Source organism: Aulonocara sp. 'chitande type north' Nkhata Bay, linkage group LG22 (genome assembly GCF_057382095.1).
Source record: "Aulonocara sp. 'chitande type north' Nkhata Bay isolate Kocher_YH1m ecotype deep benthic linkage group LG22, A_spYH_male_GT1.1, whole genome shotgun sequence".
Lineage (NCBI taxonomy): Eukaryota > Metazoa > Chordata > Actinopteri > Cichliformes > Cichlidae > Aulonocara > Aulonocara sp. 'chitande type north' Nkhata Bay.
The window spans coordinates 15,460,907-15,482,030 of record NC_141364.1 but is presented as its reverse complement, the minus strand read 5'-3'; the positions used below and the strand labels follow the sequence as shown (position 1 = coordinate 15,482,030).

Here is a 21,124-nt window from a genome sequence, read left to right as displayed (position 1 = left end):
ACCTTCCAGAGACTAATGCAACGCCTTTTCGGTGATCAACAGTGCCAGTCTCTGCTTCTCTATCTTGATGACATTGTAATCTTTTCATCAACAGTATCGCAACATCTTGAGCGGCTGGATGTGGTGCTAGGTCGGCTTCAGCAGGAAGGTTTAAAAGCAAAGCTTGCCAAATGTGCCTTTTTCCAGCGGGAGGTTCGCTACCTAGGCCATGTCATCTCCGATCAAGGTGTCTCTACGGACCCTAGCAAGGTGGAAGTGGTGGCTAACTGGCAGCCTCCTAAGACTGTTTCGGAACTACGCTCCTTCCTTGGGTTTGCCAGCTATTATCGCCGTTTTGTGGAGGGTTTTGCCAAGTTGGCGGCACCTCTGCATAGACTGGTGGCAGAGTGGGGAGGCAGAAAATCAAAGAAGAGGTCAGAGCATGGTGTCGTGGAGAACTGGACTGCCGAGTGTGCTCAAAGTTTTGAGGCATTAAAGACTAAGCTGACGACAGCACCAGTGCTGGCTTATGCAGATTTCTCTTTGCCTTTTATTTTAGAAGTGGATGCCAGCCATGCCGGCCTAGGGGCAGTGCTTTCCCAGGAGCAGGGAGGTAAAGTGAGGCCAATAGCCTATGCCAGTCGGGGTTTGAGGGCCCCTGAGCGCAATATGCTAAATTATAGCTCCATGAAGCTGGAGTTTTTGGCACTTAAGTGGGCCATGACTGAGAAATTTAGAGAGTACTTGTTGGGCCACAAGTGTATTGTTTACACCGACAACAATCCTCTTAGTCACTTGTCTTCTGCTAAACTTGGGGCTACTGAACAGCGCTGGGCAGCTCAGCTCGCTTCGTTTGACTTTGACTTAAAGTACAGGTCAGGAAGGAGTAATAAGAATGCAGACGCTTTATCTCGCCAGCATCCACCTGATCCTCAGGAGATTAAAGCCATGGTTCCTGGTACAGCCTTGCCTGGACCTCTTCAACAAGCCTTGCGGCTGGGACCAGCTGAGGTATCACAAGCTGCCATTACAGTTTTGCCCCATCTCACTACTCCTGATCTTCATACCCTCCAACAGGTCGACTCAGTGATAAAGGAGATCTTGGTGTTCTGGAGACGGAAGCAGCGACCCAGCTTTGAGGAGCGGCAGCAGCTTGCTCCACTTGCTCTGGTGCTGCTACGACAATGGGATCGTCTGATCGAAAGGGAAGGAGTTCTGTATCGTCAGGTTCATCGCCCTGACGGTGCCGAGGTGGTACTTCAGCTTTTGCTGCCTAGTGCACTAATTGAGCAGGTGTTGACTCATGTTCATCAGGAGCACGGCCATCAAGGTGTGGAAAGGACCCTAGCGCTTCTCCGCTCACGGTGCTACTGGCCAGGTATGTCTGCTGAGGTAGCTCATTGGTGTCAGAGATGCGAACGTTGCCAAGTTGCAAAAGACACCCAACCAGCAGCTCAAAGTTTCATGGGACATTTGTTGGCTTCTCGACCAAATGAAATCTTGGCCATTGATTACACCTTGCTCGAACCTTCCCGGAATGGGCTGGAGAACGTTTTGGTGATGACTGATGTTTTCAGCAAGTATACATTGGCTGTCCCCACTCGTGACCAATGTGCTGCTACAGTGGCCCAGGTTCTCGTGACTGAGTGGTTTTCAAAGTTTGGTGTACCAGCGCGTATCCATTCCGATCAGGGTCGTAACTTTGAAAGCTCCCTGATCCAGCAGCTCTGCAGGTTTTATGGTATCGAGAAGTCCCACACTACTCCTTATCATCCGGCTGGAAATGGTCAGTGTGAACGTTTTAATAGGACTTTGCACAATTTGTTGCGGACCCTGCCAGTATCCAGAAAAAGAGACTGGAATGTATGTTTGCCCCAGTTACTCTACTGTTATAATACCACTCCCCATCAGGCTACTGGGGAAACCCCATTCTTATTGATGTTTGGGCAAGAACCCAGGTTGCCAGTGGACTTTCTGTTGGGCAGAGTACCGGACCCCATCAGTGGAGATGTGCACGAGTGGATTCAGGAGCATCAAGCCCGGCTACAGGTTGTACACGAAGGAGCCAAGGAACGATTGCAATTGGCTGCCGACCGCAGAAAGAGGCACCATGACAAAAAGGTGAAAGAGGCACCATTGAACGACGGCCAGTTGGTGTTCCTGCGCGATCTGAGTGGAAGAGGGAGATGTAAAATCCAAGATCGATGGAAACCCGTGGTATATAGAATCCTGAAGGCACCTAAAGGAGGTGGGGCAGTATATACCATTGCACCTGCAGATGATCCCAGCAGTGTGAAGCATGTTCATCGTACCTTGTTGAAGGCTGTGGTAACAGCAGCTACACCATCAGAAGGGCCTGCTCCAAGCAGTAGCTCACATGGCCCAGAAATATCCTCCCCAGAACCAGGACATGACTCATCACGTGACAGTGACCTGTTATTCCTGAGCATAGGAGCTCCTCAAGTAAATGTTTCACCATCTTACAGCCCAGTGGCAGTGATTCCAAGTAGCCCTGAGTTGTTGCTTCCACCAGAAGACCGAACTTCCGATGTTCCAGCCACTTGTACAGTTACTCCGAGTGTAGCACCAGTTCCATCTAGCTCTCTTCCTGCTCCCTCTACGAGTTCTGATACAAGAAATGTGGTGGTGCGAAAAACAACCCGGTCCACAGCTGGCCAGCATTCAAACATCCATCATCTCCCAAGACCAACAGGGGAGGTGGCACAAGGGGCTGCTAACTCTGTTTCTGAGCCTAGGGTACATGCTGTCTCTGCATTTTTTAGGCCTTGGGACTAATCTGGGTGTCTTTGTAATTCATCGTCGGGGCGACGATGCAAGAAGGAGGGGTAGAATGTGGCAGGATGAATGTTATCCCGCGGTCCAACCCACTTTCAGCCTGGCCCATTAGGGGGCGCTGGTATAAATAGTGGCCATTTGAGTGTCTCTGCATCGCTTGCCTGTGATCTCCTTTTTGGTCACCTGACTTCCTCGGTGTGGTAGAGATCGTTTGTGGGTTACTCCTCTAAAGTCTCCATCGCGGCTGGTCGTAGCTATAGAAGCCTCCTCTGAGCTATTCTGCTTACGTTCTGTGACCCGGCTTACTTGATGCGGAGTGCCGACGTGGAGGAGACTAGGGTGCCTTGGTGGTGGGATCCCTTGAGTGTACACACCTGCCTTGTTTAGTTTATTAGTGTGAGTATGTGATAGTGTGTTGCACTTGTGTTTTGGGTGTGTTTTCTTTCTTTAGTTTGTGTGTGGCATCCCTGCCCCTCCACTGGTAAGCCTCAGCTCTGAATACCTTTTTAAGCATATTTGTACTTGAATATTTATGATTGTGCTTTTATATGGTGTTTTAAATAATTATTAATAAATTGTGAATTTGTTGATCATTGAACCTCGTCTCTGGACTGAGTATAGCGAACCTAAGTGCCTTTCTGGTGATTTAGTGTTACTTTCAGTATTCTCTGGGTGAAATTCCCAGGGTGGCGTTGTCTTTTTAAAACTGCAAAGAGTATTTACTTTATATCCCAACCTCGTCTCGCCACAACAGCAACAACACTTCCTGAGAACTGGGTGTGAGTGGAGCCCTCCAGTGGTCCACCACAGTGTATGCTTTTGCTTCCCTGCAAGTAAAACAAACGCAGTAAAGCCTGCTGCTCTGTGTGTCTCACGTCTGCACGCAGATCTGTAACGGCAGCAGAAACATGACTGTTAATAACAAAATTTGTGCCTTGCTGCATGCACACTACAGAAGTGATGTACAACAGACAGATTGCACTAAACACAGACGATATCACAAAATTACACATCTGCTGACATATAACCAGCAAGTATCTGCTTCTTTTTCGTCCTATTAAAATGTCACTCATTCAAAGGGAAGTGTTAACAGCAGACTCAGACCATGGGGTAATAAAGAGGAAACTATTCAGCAGAGACAGAAACCACACATCAACTGCCTGTAAAAGACGAACATGGCCAGCAAATACAAGCGACTCGGCAAGTACATTTAAAAAGAGCAATCTATAATATTAGTGTTAATTAAACAGTAATAGAACTCAACACTCACTTTATCTTTCTCAGGTTTTATCTTTATTTGATCTATTCCTCTCACTGGTTTCCTTTGTTTTTACAATAGTTGACGTTTTTGTGTAGTTGTTATTGTAAAGCAGATTGTACAATATGATCTAAATACATGAGCACAATGACCGACGGAAACATTAATCGACCAATGGTTAAAAAAATCCTTGATGGGAGCAGTTTGTGGATGACACGAGAAGTAAACACAATTTTAACACTTTTGACAGAAAAACAAAGGGCAGGTTTCGGTTTTTGTAGCTTCTTCTGTTTTCTTGTTTGTGGCTTTTGTTTCATTGATTGACATACCCACAACCACTGTGCAGCAGTCACACACTGTTCTTTACATTAAACCCAATACAGTGCAGCAAACTAACCTGTTTATCCTGCACAAACCTGCAGAGGATTCTCATGCAGAGACAAACATACAAAAAAATCTGAAGGAGCTCAAACACTTTTTCACACTGTTTATTTGGTTTTACTGATGTTAACACAGTTGCTGATGTTAAAATTTGCTAATTTCTTTAAACAGAGTCAGGAGAACCACAAAAGAAGAATACAAAAGAGAAACCAGAGCTCAGGATGGTGCTTGTTGGAAAAACTGGATCTGGAAAAAGTGCATCAGGAAACACCATCTTAGGAAGAAAGAGTGCTTTTGAATCTAGATCATCTTCAAGCTCGATAACTTCAGTGTGTCAGAAGGAAACAGGAGAGTTTGAAGGTCAAAAACTGGCTGTGGTCGATACTCCCGGTCTGTTTGATAATGTTAAAACTGAAGAGGAAATGAAGACAGAGATCAGGAGAATCATCTCGTATGCTGCTCCTGGTCCTCATGTGTTCCTGGTTGTGATCTGTGTGGCCAGATTTACAGACGAACAACGAGAAACAGTGAGAATCCTTCAGCAGATGTTTGGAGTACACTTAGCAGACTACACCATGGCCTTGTTCACATGTGGAGATAACCTGGAGCATGATGGAGTCACCATAGAACAATTCATCAGGGAAAATCGAGCTCTCCAAGACTTCATCCATCAGTGTGGAGGAGGATATCATGTTTTTAACAACCGAGATGATGACAATCCCTCTCAGGTCAGAGAGCTGCTGAGGAAGATCAACACTATGGTTCAGGGAAACGAACGAAGCTGCTACACCAATGAGATGTTCGGACAGGCTAAGGAGTCCATGAGAAAAGCTGAAAAAGACTTCAGGATTGTTGTTGTTGGGAAAACTGGAGCTGGGAAGAGTTCATCGGGAAACACCATCCTGGGAGGAAAAGCCTTTAAAACAGCATCAGCTTCATCCCCTGCCTCAGTGACGTCAGAGTGTCAGCAGGAAGCAGCTCTGTTTGATTTTCAAACCCTGGCTGTCGTTGATACTCCAGGCCTGTTTCACTCTGTGTTTACCTTAGGCCAGGTGAACACGGAGATCAATAGATGCATCTCACTGGCTGCTCCTGGTCCTCATGTGTTCCTGGTTGTGATCCAGCCAAACATATTTATAGATGAAGAACAAAAAACCCTGAGAATCCTTCAGGAGGTGTTTGGAGATGAAGCCGTTCGTTACTTCTTAAAACAGAATAATTGCTACGATGCCTTCCAGTCAGGTTTTAGACAGAACCACAGCACTGAAACCACTCTGACCAAAGTGTTTAATGACATATGTCTGAACACAGACAGTGGAAAAATGTCAGTCCTAGTTTTACTGGATCTCAGTGCAGCATTTGATACAGTTGACCACAACATATTACTCAAACGACTGGAGAACTGGGCAGGTCTTTCAGGAACTGTACTAAACTGGTTTAAAACATACTTAGAAAACAGGAAATACTTTGTATCAATAGGTAACTTCACATCCGAGCAGACAAGTATCACATGTGGAGTTCCCCAAGGTTCCATCTTGGGACCCCTTCTGTTTAACATTTACATGCTCCCACTGGCACAGATTATAAAGAACAACAAAATAAACTACCACAGCTATGCAGATGACACACAAATATATATCACAATGTCACCAGGAGACCGAGGCCCTGTACAGGCTCTTGGTAAATGCATTGAGGAAATCAATGACTGGTTGTGCCACAATTTTCTCCAACTAAACAAAAACAAAACTGAAGTAATAGTCTTTGGCGCCAAAGAAAAACGATTACAGGTCACCAGAGAACTTCAATCTATACATCTAAAAACCACAAACCAGGCGAGAAATTTGGGTGTAGTGATGGATGCAGACCTAAACTTAGAAAAACACATTAAGACAATAACAAAGTCAGCTTACTATCACCTCAAGAATATTTCAAGGATAAAAGATCTGATGTCTCAACAGGACCTGGAAAAACTAGTCCATGCATTCATTTTTAGTAGGCTTGATTACTGTAACAGCATCTTTACAGGTCTACCTAAAAAATCAGTCAGACAACTACAGCTCATTCAGAACTCTGCTGCTCGAGTCCTCACTAAGACCAAAAAAGTGGACCACATCAGTCCAGCTCTGAGGTCTTTACACTGGCTGCCTGTCCGTCAGAGGATAGCCTTTAAAGTTCTGATGCTGGCCTATAAAGCTCTGAATGGTTTAGGTCCAAAATACATCAGTGACCTCCTGACCCAGTATGAACCTTCCAGATCCCTCAGGTCATCTGGATCCGGTCTTTTATCAGTTCCCAGAGTTAGAACCAGACACGGAGAAGCTGCATTCAGCTTTTATGCTCCTTATATCTGGAACAAACTCCCAGAAAGCCTCAGATCAGCTGAAACACTCAGTTTATTTAAATCCAGGTTGAAGACTCACCTATTCTCAGCTGCATTTGAATAAAGCACCAAATCCACACTTTTAAGCTTAAATTTCAAAACTTACACTAACTACTGATCTTATCTATTTTGATTTTATATACTGTTTTGTTTGTTTGTTAAGCTTAAATTTCAAAACTTACATTAACTACTGATTTTATCTACTGTTCTGATTTTATCTGTTTTGATTTTATATACTATTTTGTTTGTTTGTTTGTTTGTTTGTTTGTTTGTTTGTTTGTTAAGTGGGTTTAGAGCTCTGGGTAGCTCCCCAACTGGGTCTAGACTGGGTCTAGAGAGTATTTTAAATTCAGGGAATTTAAAATAGAAAGTAGCTCGTCCACAGAAGGACTGGTAGCTCCCCTTACGATAAGGGTTCAGATCGCGCGAACAGGTGTGGGATTAGAGCTCTGGGTAGCTCCCCAACTAGGTCTAGACTGGGTCTAGAGAGTATTTTAAATTCAGGGAATTTAAAATAGAAAGTAGCTCGTCCACAGAAGGACTGGTAGCTCCCCTTACGATAAGGGTTCAGATCGCGCGAACAGGTGTGGGATTAGAGCTCTGGGTAGCTCCCCAACTGGGTCTAGACTGGGTCTAGAGAGTATTTTAAATTCAGGGAATTTAAAATAGAAAGTAGCTCGTCCACAGAAGGACTGGTAGCTCCCCTTACGATAAGGGTTCAGATCGCGCGAACAGGTGTGAAATGTGTGTGTTTAGTTAGTTTGTTTGTTTGCTTGTTTTAATCAATTTTAAATCATGCTTTTTATTTGTTTTTGTTTCTAATGTCTCTGTAAAGCACTTTGAATCACCTTGTTGTTGAATTGTGCTATACAAATAAATTTGCCTTGCCTTGCCTTACACCATGGTGTTGTTCACACATGTAGATCTGAATGCCTCCATAGAAGAACTCATCACTAAGACTCCAGCTCTTCGTGAATTCGTCCGTCAGTGTGGAGGAGGATATCATGTTTTTAACAACAATAGCAGAGATCCTGCTCAGGTCAGAGAGCTGCTGGAGAAGATTAGACTAATGGTTCAGAGAAACGGAGGAAGCTACTACACCAACAAGATGTTTGAAAAGGCAGAGAGCGCTATAACCAAAGAGATGGAACAACTTCAGAACAAAAACCCTGGGCTGATGGCCACTGAAGCAAGATATGAAGCAGAGAGAAAAAACAAGTTTATCCGGGGCAGCTGGGTTGGTGCTGTTGCTGGAGCTGCTGCTGGACTCGGTGCTGGAGCAGCTGCTGGAGTCAGTACTGCGATTGCGACCGAGCTTGCTATTGGAGCTATTGTGGGAGCTGCAGCTTGTCCAGTAGGAGTGCTGGTTGGAGCTGGACTGGGTGTGGCAGCTGGAGCTGCACTGGATCGTACTACTGCTGCTAAAGTGAGGAAGCAGGCGTGTACTACACAGTGACAAATACTCACTCAGCAGCAGCTCGTTCACATCATCAAGTCAATATTGGGCGATCGTGGCTCAAGAGTTGGGAGTTCGCCTTGTAATCAGAAGGTTGCCGGTTCGAGCCCCAGCTTGGACAGTCTCGGTCGTTGTGTCCTTGGGCAAGACACTTCATCCGTTGCCTACTGGTGGTGGTCAGAGGGCCCGGTGGCACCAGTGTCCGGCAGCCTCGCCTCTGTCAGTGCGCCCCAGGGCAGCTGTGGCTACAATGTAGCTTGCCATCACCAGTGTGTGAATGGGTGGATGACTGGTTGTGTAAAGTGCTTTGGGGTCCTTAGGGACTAGTAAAGCACTATATAAACACAGGCCATTTACCATATTCACAAGTCCTTCTCATTATTCTCATAAATAAGGTGAATATTGGATTAAATTAAAACGAATTATTAATTATTGATCATGTTAGTTGTTGGAGTGATATTTTTATGATTGTCATTTGTACTTAGAAACAGAGCATCAATAATGTTTAGAGGTATATAATCGATTGCATTTTGAGATATAAATTTCTGAAAATAAATACTTGATTTTCTTTCTATCATAGTTTAGACTAAGCAAATGCACCTTGTTTCCTTAGCAGAGATGTTGGAGCCTCTATTTACCCTCAGAGTGATCTGATTTAAAAATTGTAAAACAGGATCTAAAGGAGGGAGGAAGGATTCATCCAAAGGAGGGCTGCTACGTCACAAACTATTTCAGCGAGTAAACCTGTGAAATCTGTGCACAAAAGCTCACCTGTTCTGTGTCAAGACGACCACTAAACAAGACTTTACCATTAGATTCTGGCCACAGGTTTCGGGACCAGTACTAAAAGTACACTGGTTTATTGGAAGCCCCCATGGCTGGGTTATGAACTAGCAAAAATAATAGCGTATAGTAAAAGAATAAATAGTGGTAGGTAGCTTCATTACACCTTTTGATTATCACCATGGACTGCTATCAGAATACCTGGTGGTATTTTCATCCTTCTCTCAGGAAATGGCATTAACTAAGTTTGTGATATAAACTCACCCTGATTTATCTTTCCTAAAGTAACATAAAGACAAGTAATGTCAGAAATCACAGAATAAAAGGGCTGATTGGACCGGTTACATATAACAAGCACAGTCATTTGTGGAACTGGACATTCAACTGTTAACATTGGGAAAGCTTCTACATATATCGACACATTCAAATTGACTGATTGTACTTTTTTAACGCTGTGATGTGGAAAACACTAATACAATAACAGCATTTGGTCATGCTGCTGTCACTGATGCCTCAAACACATTTGACAGCTTCTAAATTAAGCTTACCAACATTATTTTATTTCTTTTTTTATTAGTCCTTTATTTATCCAGGTAAAAATCTTATTGAGATTAAAAATCTCATTTCCAAGAGAGACCTGGCAGTATTATTGTGAGTTATGACCCACATGCTAAGCGGTGCACTGCATCAAAAGTAAATCCTGTTACATCATGAAAAGAACAAAGACAAAAGAGGACAATTCAAACAAAGTACGAAAAACACTTTTATTATCAGCAGGGTGTGTAAAACCATTCATTGTGAAAGGTAATTACAGTTTAGGTTAAGTTTATGTACTGAAATGAAGGATGAGCATATATTACACCTGTCATTATGAGACACCATCAAATCACTCCAGCAGAGAGACCTCATGGAAGTATGCTCCCAGCAGCTTGACTCCCTGAATGTAGTTTGATCTGAAAATGGAGAAATGAAGCAATGACAACGGTTTATAATTTAAAAAAAAAAAAAAAAAAAAAACTCACTTTACCTGTCATTAAGTTAAGCACAGAAATAATCTGGAGATGACAAACATGATCCTCTTCTTTTACTGCAATATTTCATCCATTTTATCAATAGTTCCTACTTGTTCCACATTTCAAAAGAAGTGAAACGGTGTGAGCTGTGACCAACCTGTTGATCTTTTCATTCTGAGAGTGAGCTCCATCATCAGAGGACCCTACAGGAAGCAGCATGACATTACGGCCTGTGGCCTCCTGGAAGGTCAGGGTGACTGGGATGCTGCCACCCTCGCGAGTCAGATCAGGCTCGACCCCGAAGACTACAGCACAACGAGGAGGAAAAAACAAGGCAAAAAGCAATAACAATTTTAATAATAATAATATTTTGTTTTCACATTAAACTGGGTATAATCCTATCAGTGAAAATACATGAAAAACGTCCACAAAAATATGCATATAACAGAAAAGCTTATAAAGATATTTCATTGGTCTATGGGAGGGGCCACTGGCCCAAGAACTTATGGACTTTGCTGTATAGCTGCTGTTAACGTGTTCTAAGTTTTAGTGTTATAACAGCAGTTAGAGTTATCAGGTGTTGATTCACCATTTTTGTGTTAGTGTGTAACATTAATGCTGCTGTGTGTTCTGTGTGGCTAGCGGAGCACCGTGAGTTAGACGGCTGTGCCCGTTTACCACCTCTCACTGCTGTGGTGTGTGAATGGGCGTTCGTAATAAAAGGCTGTCCTCCCTGTAGCTTAGCATTTCGGCTAAGGCAGGAATAGCAGGTCTGTCTCCTCCTTGTCTGAGCTCGCCACAATATGTACAAGGCTTTTGGATAATAAATTTGCTTGTCTTTGTTTTTAATGTCCTGAAACATCTGCCCGAGGACAGGAACTGAAACATGACAAAAATATTTGATTTCTCTTAAAGAAAAAGCATTGCAATGTAAACTGTAAGAAAGTCAGTTGTATTATAGCAGGAGAAAGTGTTTTACACTTTTGTAATACAATAAACACAGAACTGATTTAGACTTTGTATCAAGATAACAGAAATGCGTGAGATTGAGTGAACTCCCTCTTTGATCTAACAGCTTTTATCATTAAGTCCTTGTACCTGTCTTCATGGCCTTTCTCCCTGCCATGTAGTGTGGGTGGTTGAAGTCTGAGACCCAGGCTTTTGCCCCGTGGCCCATGTTCACTTTCAGTTTATTGGGGCTTCCCAGTTCAGCAAACTTCTTCTGCAGATGATCGACGACCTTGAAGAGGGGAAGATAACTTAGACTTGTTGAAGCTTTTATGCAGAAACAACCTGGTGCTCACTATGAGTGCAAAGGGTTGAACTGTATTAGGTGAGGCAAAAGAAACTGACTTGATTGATTGGTTTTCCTAATTTTATGCAGGTATATTATAATTCCTGTGTATTTTATGACCTGTGACATTGGTTTTCTGTCTAAATAAAGTTACCTTCATTCAAATTAAATCACTCCACTTTTTTTTTTTTACTTCATAATTTAATATATTCATAATATTTCTCATTTTCATACACTGCAATTTCTTTTACACACTCCTTAAAAAAAAACAAAAAAAAAAAACAATGCATGGCTGAGCAAATCACCTGAGCAACAAATTACCAATAAGTGGCAGAGATACAGAGCGACTTCTGCTACATTATTTAAGTGAGTGCTATATGCCATCATTGTTACCTATCACAGTGTTTACCTGCTTCTCCACATCTCTAGGGTCCATGTCAGGCACAAGGCGGATGGAAAACTTGCCGATGACCTTGCGAGGAATAACCGTCTTGGCTCCTGCTTCAGAGAAAGCCCCCTCAATACCATGAAGGGAAAGAGAAGGATATCTCCAACGGTGCATGAGGATTTGTTCCTATGGTGGAAGAAATAAAGAACAATAGGTTCAAAAAGTGTGAATGACCCAAAATTATACAGCACATTTCCACCAATGAGTGATGCGAACAACATAAATAATTTCTTTGCCTTTGTGTCATGCAGCAGCTGGTCAACCCCCACATCTTTACAGTACTCATCCAAGTCAAAGTCGATCTTCTCGTACAGCTTTTGCTCCTCTGCTGTCAGAGGCGCCACACTGTCATAGATCCCAGGAACCAAAATCTTACCCCTTTTGTCAACCAGGGAGCCTGTGCAGGAAGTCACAAACACATGATTAAAACTCTAAACTGCTGTAAAATAAGGTCGGTGAGACCAAAAATCACAATTATCAGCTTCACTTGCCCATAAGTGCGATGAGGTCGGTCATGGCCTCATGAACAGAGCCACCAAACACCCCTGAGTGCAAGTCCTTCCCACCACACTCCACCTTGAGGTTGGAATGTAAAACATTATTTTAAAATACACAGATTGTGTCTCTCCCCACCAACAATAATCCAACAGGACTTCACCTCAAGGAAGAAATAGCAGATTCCTCTCAGACCGTAGGTGATGCAGGGTTTGTTCTTGCCCAGCCAGTAGTTGTCAGAGATGCAGACGTAGTCCACGTCTTTAAAGAAAGTGTCCTTTCTAGAAAACACAAGATCATCCAGACCCTCAGATCCAGATTCTTCCATCCCCTCGAAGCAGAATTTGATGTTGATGGGAAGGTCCTGCAACAAGAAGAGAGATGCATAAGAAAGAAAAAAATAAAAAATAAAAAAAAAAATCAGAAGACTACAATTTGGTCACTGGCTCAAGTTTAAATTCAGGCTCATTGTGAATTAGTTTTTTTCATTTTCTAAAGACAAAATACTTGAGTAATCTCATATTTTTAATTTGGACTCCCTGCACATGCTGACTGTTGATCTTTTATCTCCAGTCTTTGCTACGCGAGAACTTTCCTTTAACGCTTTAAAGTACAGTCCAGTACAATTCAGGAAAAAGCAAAGACGATGTGCTTCAGTTTAAACTGTTAGGTTTATATTGTTGATTGTCATTTATGCTTAGAAATATTTAACCATATATGCTTAGAGGTGTATAATCAATTGTGTAGTGATAGGATGTGTGATCCTTAGGAGTCTGCAAAGTGTTCTGAGTGTTCTGGCATTCACACCCACATCCTGGGAGCATGGGAGAGGTCTACCTTCTTTTATTGATTTGTGGTAGGATAAACGTAGCTATGTCAGTTTTAGTCTAAGTGCCTTTTGTTTAGATGAACTACTGGACTTCCAGACCAGCAGGTTTAGGGAAGTCATTTATGGGGTCACACTCTGACACCACACACACGCACGCTTACAAAACGCACAGGCAAGGTACTCTTTGTGTGTATGTAGACGTCATATGTTAATGCACCTATGTACCGTAATTGTCGGGCTATAAGCCGCTACTTTTTGCACAAGCTTTGAACCCTGCGGCTTTTAGTCAGGTGCGGCTTTTCTATGGATTGTCCATGATTTTTGTCATATCGTAAGACGATTTGTTTTGTTTGTTCCGCTGTTGTACGGCACTACGTTGCCTGGCGGAAGGATCGGGGTTCAAGAGTGGTATGTTAGTCACATGTCCGTCCGCCAGGCAACGTAGTGCCATACGAAGTAGCGCGAAAAACAAACTTCAAAGTAGCGCTACGCATTCAGCGGGAGGCGTGGATGACGAGCAGCGATAAACTTGCGAAAAGCAAGTTATGCCCAACTCCACCGGTGGATTCTGACAGCGTGGAAAAGTGCGAAAACATCCACGATCACAAACGGATTTTGAAGGGCTGGACTGCTGCATGATGGAGAGGAGGACACCGCCACGGCCCTTCTGAGGGTGTTCGACTCTGACACTGACAACGAGGATTTCTTTGGTTTTGAAAGTGACAACGAAGGAGAGAAGCGGAGAGTGGATGACGAAGCCATCCTGAGCCTGTTTGTATCCGACACTGGAGAAGAGGACTTTGGTGGTTTTAGTGCGCAGGAAGAAGAGAAAGATGGTGAATGACTGACTTTTCTTCTTGTTAAAGCTGTGTCACTGCACCTGAGCCTAAAAGGTAGTCCGAATCTATTTTTCTGGTGTGCTGTAGGTTACTGTTATGTACTACATGTGCAAATATGTACCCATAACTTGTTTTTCAAAATATTAATAAAAGGGGTGTGTCTCCAAACAGCCATCTCTTTCCTGACAATTCCCTTTGTGCATATTCTCTTACATATGATAAGTCAACATTGAAACACCTGCGGCTTTTAGTCAGGTGCTGCTAATGTATGTACAAAACAGGATTTTCCCCTGATTTTAGCTTGTGCGGCTAATATTCAGGTGCGCTTTGTAGTCCGGGAAATACGGTATATTCATGTAACCTCAATAAAAGAGCAGTGTTACGGGGGAGCGGACGAGAGCAACTGGGGTCAAGCGAAGGGACGGTGTTTGTCCAGTTCTCTCCCGTGCACGAGAAACATAAAGAACTTTGCCTACTCGTGTCTTGCTTTGCTGTGTAATTAAATTGTCCTTAACGTTCCAGCGAATAGGTTTATGCTACAAACCTATCATAAACATTAAGTGATTCCTGTACGACAATCCTACCCCGGGACCTTTGACCAAGACATTTACTGCTGACAGCTCTGAAGCAATCAACAAGTGATCTGCAAATCAGTGGTGTACTTTAACAGAGATAATCCATTTCTAAGAATGACGATTAATCAGTTTGGAAATGCAGCCATGTACTTAGCTGTTCCATGTTGCAAGGCTTTGTTTTTAAATCACCTTATTTCTAATTATGCACATTAATAAATCAAATACAACCTACATAACCCAAAAATACACTTCCTAATACTTATTATTACACAGGTTTTACATTTCTCACAATAAGTTTTAATAATAAAACTGAGCATGAGTCCAAACTAAGCATATAATTAATCTTATGTGTGATATGAATGACCCACATATCATTTTAGAATACAGTGCTATATAGTAGCTATTCTGCTTTATCATCACTGTACAAAAACAAAAAAAAAAAAACCTTAATAATATTCTAAGTAGCGGTGTACGTTTACAGATTCTGAAATAAACCATCACACCTCAATATACTCCTGTCAGTAATTTCAAGCGTTTCAAGTCACTGTTCAAACAGGGATTTTTTTTTTTTAAGAAACACTAAAATATCATATCATCTTTCAACTATCTGAACTTGAAACACCTTTTGTTGGCAGTAACTGTACCTTTCCGATCTTCTGATACGCTTCAATGCAGTTAAACCAGGCCAACACTGGACCCTTGTCATCAGTAGATCCTCGTCCATAGAGCTTACCTACAAAAATAAAACTATTTCAGTTTCAAGGTTCTAATGAGAAGATAGTGGAGTTGACAAATGACACTAAGGTTATGTTTATTACATAGTCAGCAGACAACAGTGCCCCATTTTAAGCTTGTTTAAATCATGACTAAGGTTATGTGTAGGGATGGGTACCGGTTCTGACATAAACTGTAGTAACCAGACCGAAAAGCAGCGCACATTTCGGTGCTTTATTTCGGTGCTTTTTTTTCCTGAGCTGTGATACACTTCTAGCCAATCATTTTACGTTTCCGAGGATAGTAGGCGGGGCTAGGTACGTACGTTCTTTTATGCAGAGCTACAGATTAAAAATGTCCAAGGCGAAGCGGTCAAAAGTCTGGCTGTACTTCACAGCAAAATATGCAAACTCAGCAGCCTGCAACAAGTGCTTTAAGCTGATACTGTGATACTGTCAAAGGAGGTAACACCTCGAATCCGATGAAACACCTGGCGACGCGTAGCGTTTTTGTTTTTTTTAAAAGCAGAGAAATGCGCCGTATTTGATGGCAGCAGCAGCCGTTCTTCTCTGCGTGAGTAGCTTAATGTTGTTTGTGTGTAATTTACGTTGAGTAGGCTAACCACGTTATTACATTAATGCATGTAAGGTGAACTAGCAAACATCATCATAGCTACATGCGGCTGTCTTCTTGGTTGATGGCAGATGCTCCCTTCACCCTGGCCAAAAAGGCTAAAATGACCAAAGAAAAAGAGGGAAACAGCTAAACATGAGAGGTTTTTGGACAAAGTTTGTATTTTTTTCCATTGTTTAAGCACTGCTTCCAGCTAAGAGTGATACCATATATGCCCCATAGCTGCAGAAAAGGCTAACATTGTTATCTTTTTACAAAAAACCAGCTGAATATGAGAGGTTTTTGGACCAATTGTGTGTTCTCCAGTCTTTAAGCACCGGTTTGAACACCGTTTGAGCACCGGGACCGTTTCAAAAGTACCGATTTGGCACCGGTATCAGATAAAACCTAAACGATACCCATCCCTAGTTATGTGTAACAATATGAAACCCTTGTTCATGGTTTTTTTTAAAAAAAGGTCTGCAGCAAGTTTTTGTAAAATGTGACATTATCAGCACTAACACAGCTGAGCAGGCAGGAATGAGACAACGGGAAGAGGATGTGGCATTTTGTGTCAGCTGACTCAAAACGCACAAGATCACGCATGCCGAGTCCAACAAACCAGAACTTTAAGGAAGCAAAAAGCTCTTTAACATTCATCCATGTCTGTTTAAATCCAGATATATGTCGTAATAATACAACACACAGAACATCTAAAGAACGCCTCACTTGAGCCATTTTGCCTTTTCACAAGCCGAGTCTGTTCCAAAAGCTTCTAATAATAACAACTTTATGGGTTCAACTTGGCCTGAGAAGACTGGCGATAAGACTGCAGCTCTAACAAAAGATGAGCTAAATAGGCTGGACTTTGGAAACATGTTGCTAGCTGTTACTGCAAGCAGAAAGCTGATTAAAGCTTGAAGAACATTCAAATATAGTTCAACCAATCTAAACACCAAAGAGAGAGTTTGATGTTATTGATGTTGTCGCGAGATGACCCCTGTCCTTGCACCACCCCTGCCATACACCACGATGAGGCCTGTTGAGATCGCCTAAGGCCAGGTGTGAATGTGGGTTGAAGCACCTGGGATCGGGTCTCAGGCCTGCACTGGAGGTGGGTGACAGCTGGTGCTGTAATCCACCACTTTTGTTCCAACGATGGTTTAATGACCAAGTGATTGTAATGACATGAGCCAAGGTGAGCCCTCATATCAGGTGATGACATGATCAACGCGTCTCAGGGCCATCTTGAAAGGGAATAACGCCAACTAAGGGTTAAATACCTGGGACACAACCATTTGTTTTTAGAACTGAAGGAGCCTCTTGGATGAGAGGTGAAATGCCTTTGCAAACTTAAAGAAGGCCAACTGCCTTGTTTTTTCAAGCTCCCAAGACAATCCTGTGACTTGTTTTGTGTTACTCATCTTTGCATGTCAGACACACTCGTAGTCTACATAGTTTAGCATGGCACGCTTTCTCTTAGTTATAGTGCCATATAGCATTCTCATCTTGCACTACCTACCTGCTGACTGGATTTGTTTTCTGTAATCTGTTCATTTAAGACCACTAAAACGCTCTGTCCTCATTATTTTGTTGTTTTCATAGTAATTGACCAGCTTTATTCATCTTAGAAAATTAGTTCGTCTTCTTTTAGTTTTGCCATCTATTCTATCTACAGGACAGTACGGTAGCTCATTTTTCAGTCATATTTGATATTATAACTTTGCTAAACCAAAAACTACCCGGTGTAACTTACAAACAGCTGGATACAGTAGCCTTAAAGTTTTCATTTTCATCTATTTTTACAAGCCCAAAGCGCGTTCCAGCTGACTTCAGTTACTCGCATAACTTTCCAGCTCAGAAACAGCTCCAGGGTTGTTTTGTGCAGGACGCAGGCCAAAAGTATTCTCCTCTTACCGTCTTTCTCCACCAGAGTGAAAGGCTCTGTGTCCCAGCCATCATCGATGTTTGCTGGCTGAACATCAAGGTGCCCGTAAATACACACCGTCTTCTTGGCTGGGTCTGATCCTAACTGCCCCAGGATGATAGGAGGCAGGGGGATCTCCTCTCCTGAGGGAAGCTGCATGAATAATGATTTATGGTGAAATTTAAGTAGAAAAGATAATGCAATATACAAATCATTAATGCATTAAGAAATGTAACCAGTGCAAGACCTTCTGCTTGCCAACGTCCACCAACTCCACAGTCCCTCCCAGCCTCTCGATGTCCTTGGCTGCCATCTCCATCATTTTTTTGATCTCCCCGCGCTTCTCAGGCCAAGCAGACACACTCTGGACACCCACCCACTCAGCCAGGCGCTGAGGACAATTATGAAAAAGGGATTTAAATTAAAATAGGTGTTTTAGGCACTTTCGTCATGCTCAAAAAAGAGCCACAATGAGTTATTCTTAGGACATCAGACCTTCTACAAAATTTGACTAAAGCAGCAGTTATAATATCTGGTTTTACAGTTGGCATCTACTATAGCGCCAGCTTAAGTGAATGAGTTACAATGCTGTCCAGTTTAAAGTTAGCTCAATAAATTATTAAATCAAATGACAACCATACAATGATTAAACAGCCAAGAGGTCTTACATTGAGTCCAGCATAACTATTATATTTTTCCTGAGTAATCTTACCTGCACATACAGGTCCTGGTGGTCGTCCACATACTTGAAAAGTTCTGCGAGATGAGACATTTTGTGCCAGCAATGGGATCTGAGGGTTAAACAAGCAGACTGGTGTGAGTCCACCTCTGGGTTTGTGCAATCTTATGAGAGCACAAAGACCACGCCTTCCTGCAAATTTGCTGACTGCTGCTGAATTTGCAGCTCCCATCCTGCACATTAGGTCATGAGACTTAAGCTTGTTTCACATCATAATTTCTCAGATCTACAGCTGCAGCTGATCAGCACTTTAACACCAGGCTTTCAGAACAAAACAGCAAGAAAATGTCAAGAAATGTGAGGCTCATAGTACAAAGTTACAACAACTGACACAGTAAAGGATAATGCTCAGTTCTGTGCCTTCTGGTCCCTGCTTCTACACTTATCAGATAACCTAAAAGCCACATGCTGATGCAGTAAATTAATTAAGGTAGTTGAACTTTACTGTAAAATGCCTCACTCGCTGAGTAACTGCATTTAAAGTACTGTTTAAACTAAATGTACTTATCATAGAAAATATCATCTCATGTCTTAACAGCTTAGAGTTGTGTGGCGACCAAACATAATCGAGCTGCACAAAAGATAATAGTTTATTATTTATTAGTATTAAAACAACAGTTAGGTAGACTATGGTTGATAACATGTGTAGACGTGAAAAGATCACTAATTGTGTGAAGAAAGCCATAAACAACAATTAAACCGTTTCGTACTGAGTGAGAAACTGAAAGAAGGTCATGAAAACTTCAGCACACACGGAGGTTACTTTCCACAGGTGTGCACTGAAATTTGGACTCGCCCTTGTTGTTGCACGACCACTCCTCTAGACCATATATCTGAATATTTCCATGCAAAATAGGCACAGAGACTTAGATGTAATAGTTAATATAGTTCTTTTTTTTTTTTTTTAAAGCGGATATAACCTTTTTCGGCTTGGTACCAGCGGGTTTTGTACAGCATGCTATGAAACACGAATAATGAGGTGGTAAATGGCAAGTGAAGCGAAACTAAGTTGGCTAAGCTAAGCGGATGCTGGAAGGTAGGTAACGGGTCATTGCCGTTATATCTACCGTCTGGGTTAATGTGACCGAGAGCTGATCTAGCCAAATACTTTGGTCATTTATAAACTGCAAAGAGAAATATTAAAATCTACCCGTCTTGTCAAACAGACTTACTGTGTTTTTATTCCAGATCAGCTGATGTAAACATGTGACTCCGGGCCCTTCTCAGCTGACAAAGACTTCCTGTATTTGCTAACGACGGACAACTCTGAGGTCTGCAGTAAAAAAAAAAAAAAAGCTACTTGTTTTGTGGGGGGAAGAACCCAAAGCGATTCAACTCGTGGGGTAAAAACAACAACCCACCATATGAACTGCTTCAAAGCGCAAAGAATTATGGGTCATCGGAAGCTGCTTCGTCACGGGCGTCTCATCGGGAAAAAAAAAATACATTTACTTCTCAATTGTTTTCCCGTTTGTTAAAAATGACAAAAAAATAATTGTTTTTTATTTTATTTTATCTACCAACACCACATAAACATAGTTGAACATGCAAAGAAACAGATGTGCAAGTTAACGAAATAAAGTTGAAAGAGAAAAATATTTAAGAAATGACTCCAATGTTAAGCAGTATGGCACATGGAAAAAAGCTTTCAATATTTTAAGTATAGCGGACTTTCAGTTCCTCTGGTTTGTATAAAGGACTTTACATGCATATTCATACAAATATAATATTTCTTACAAAATTATTGTTGCGGCTCTTCCAACCAACGGTCGCTGCAGGCTAAACATGAGGACACAGATGACGCGCAACAATAAACACATGAGATAGACCTCTGTACTATTTGCTCCTTTAATTCCACTGTCCACTATACAAAATCAGAACATGGGATCAAAGCATGATACAAATGCAGAGACTGCACAAGCAAACGAATGCAACTTACAAACATTACACCAATTACTATGCCAAACTACAGCCTCTGGCATAAATTAGTGCACCAAACTAAACTCAAGCTGCATGCAAAAAAATAAATAAAAAATTTGCATCAAAATGACTCAAGATGCGGTCAACAGAAGGTTTCCCCTCATGCTCACCCTACCTACCTTTCTGCTCAACATCAGGTGCAGTGAACAGGTGAGTGCAACCACATTTATCACCTAACACCCATGAGTCACGCCCCACACCCGTGCACCAATACAATGTGTGCATTTTTAACCAACCCTCTTAATCCAAAAAAGGAACAACTCATATGGCTCCTACAATGTTGTAAATGGATCAAGCTCACTGAAAACTTCTAATTTATAGGGGAGCTCAAATGATGTAGTCTACATGTTAACAGCACATAGCTTTAGGTCATTTACTGATGGATGCTTATACTTTTAACCTGATTTGCAAGATGGGTGTATGTCAGGAAGCTCTGAAGAGGACTTTATTAAAAAAAAAATAAGGCATGTTAATGACAAGCAGCCACATGTAAATGACAGGCCCAAAGAGGGGAAGCTTTTAAATTTGTGTTATGAAACCAACATCAACCACTGGGGAAAAAGGGGAGGCTACAGTGATAAAAGCCAGATTCCTTTAGATTTGTGGGACCACTTGGATGTCACCAA

At 42.1% G+C, this 21,124-nt stretch overlaps 2 protein-coding genes across 3 annotated transcripts; one reads left to right on the top strand and one right to left on the bottom strand.

Moving 5' to 3' along the window:
• Window positions 1-4,590: 4,590 nt before the first annotated feature.
• LOC147303875 (GTPase IMAP family member 8-like) lies at window positions 4,591-9,316 on the top strand. The gene is made up of 2 exons (XM_086280975.1): window positions 4,591-5,612; window positions 7,689-9,316. The coding sequence occupies exons 1-2, from the start codon at window positions 4,636-4,638 to the stop codon at window positions 8,248-8,250; spliced, it is 1,539 nt and encodes a 512-aa protein (XP_086137101.1). The 5' UTR covers window positions 4,591-4,635; the 3' UTR covers window positions 8,251-9,316.
• Window positions 9,317-9,778: 462 nt separating this feature from the next.
• Window positions 9,779-20,273, bottom strand: LOC147303874 (cytosolic non-specific dipeptidase-like). Of its 2 annotated transcripts, XM_086280971.1 has the most exons (14): window positions 20,256-20,273; window positions 19,880-19,942; window positions 19,691-19,791; window positions 18,492-18,570; window positions 18,027-18,170; window positions 17,770-17,932; window positions 15,171-15,259; window positions 12,447-12,647; window positions 12,280-12,364; window positions 12,025-12,185; window positions 11,750-11,914; window positions 11,145-11,286; window positions 10,204-10,351; window positions 9,779-9,986 (listed from the first exon to the last, which is right to left on the bottom strand). In XM_086280971.1, exons 4-14 carry the CDS (start codon window positions 18,549-18,551, stop codon window positions 9,920-9,922), a joined length of 1,425 nt encoding a protein of 474 aa, XP_086137097.1. In that variant the 5' UTR covers window positions 18,552-18,570; window positions 19,691-19,791; window positions 19,880-19,942; window positions 20,256-20,273; the 3' UTR covers window positions 9,779-9,919. The 2 variants fall into 2 exon arrangements, with proteins under 2 accessions (XP_086137097.1, XP_086137098.1); XM_086280972.1 differs by lacking the exon at window positions 20,256-20,273 and having other exon boundaries at window positions 19,691-19,897.
• Window positions 20,274-21,124: the final 851 nt, after the last annotated feature.

Coding starts and splice junctions, on each gene's coding strand:
- LOC147303875 (XM_086280975.1), top strand. CDS start 4,636: ATGGTGCTTGTTGGAAAAACTGGATCTGGAAAAAGTGCATCAGGAAAC. Junction 5,613..7,688: donor TTTGGAGATGAAGCCGTTCG/TTACTTCTTAAA, acceptor CCTTGCCTTGCC/TTACACCATGGTGTTGTTCA.
- LOC147303874 (XM_086280971.1), bottom strand. CDS start 18,551: ATGTCTCATCTCGCAGAACTTTTCAAGTATGTGGACGACCACCAGGAC. Junction 12,365..12,446: donor TCTGCTATTTCTTCCTTGAG/GTGAAGTCCTGT, acceptor TCCAACCTCAAG/GTGGAGTGTGGTGGGAAGGA. Junction 10,352..11,144: donor GAGAAAGGCCATGAAGACAG/GTACAAGGACTT, acceptor GTTGTGCTGTAG/TCTTCGGGGTCGAGCCTGAT.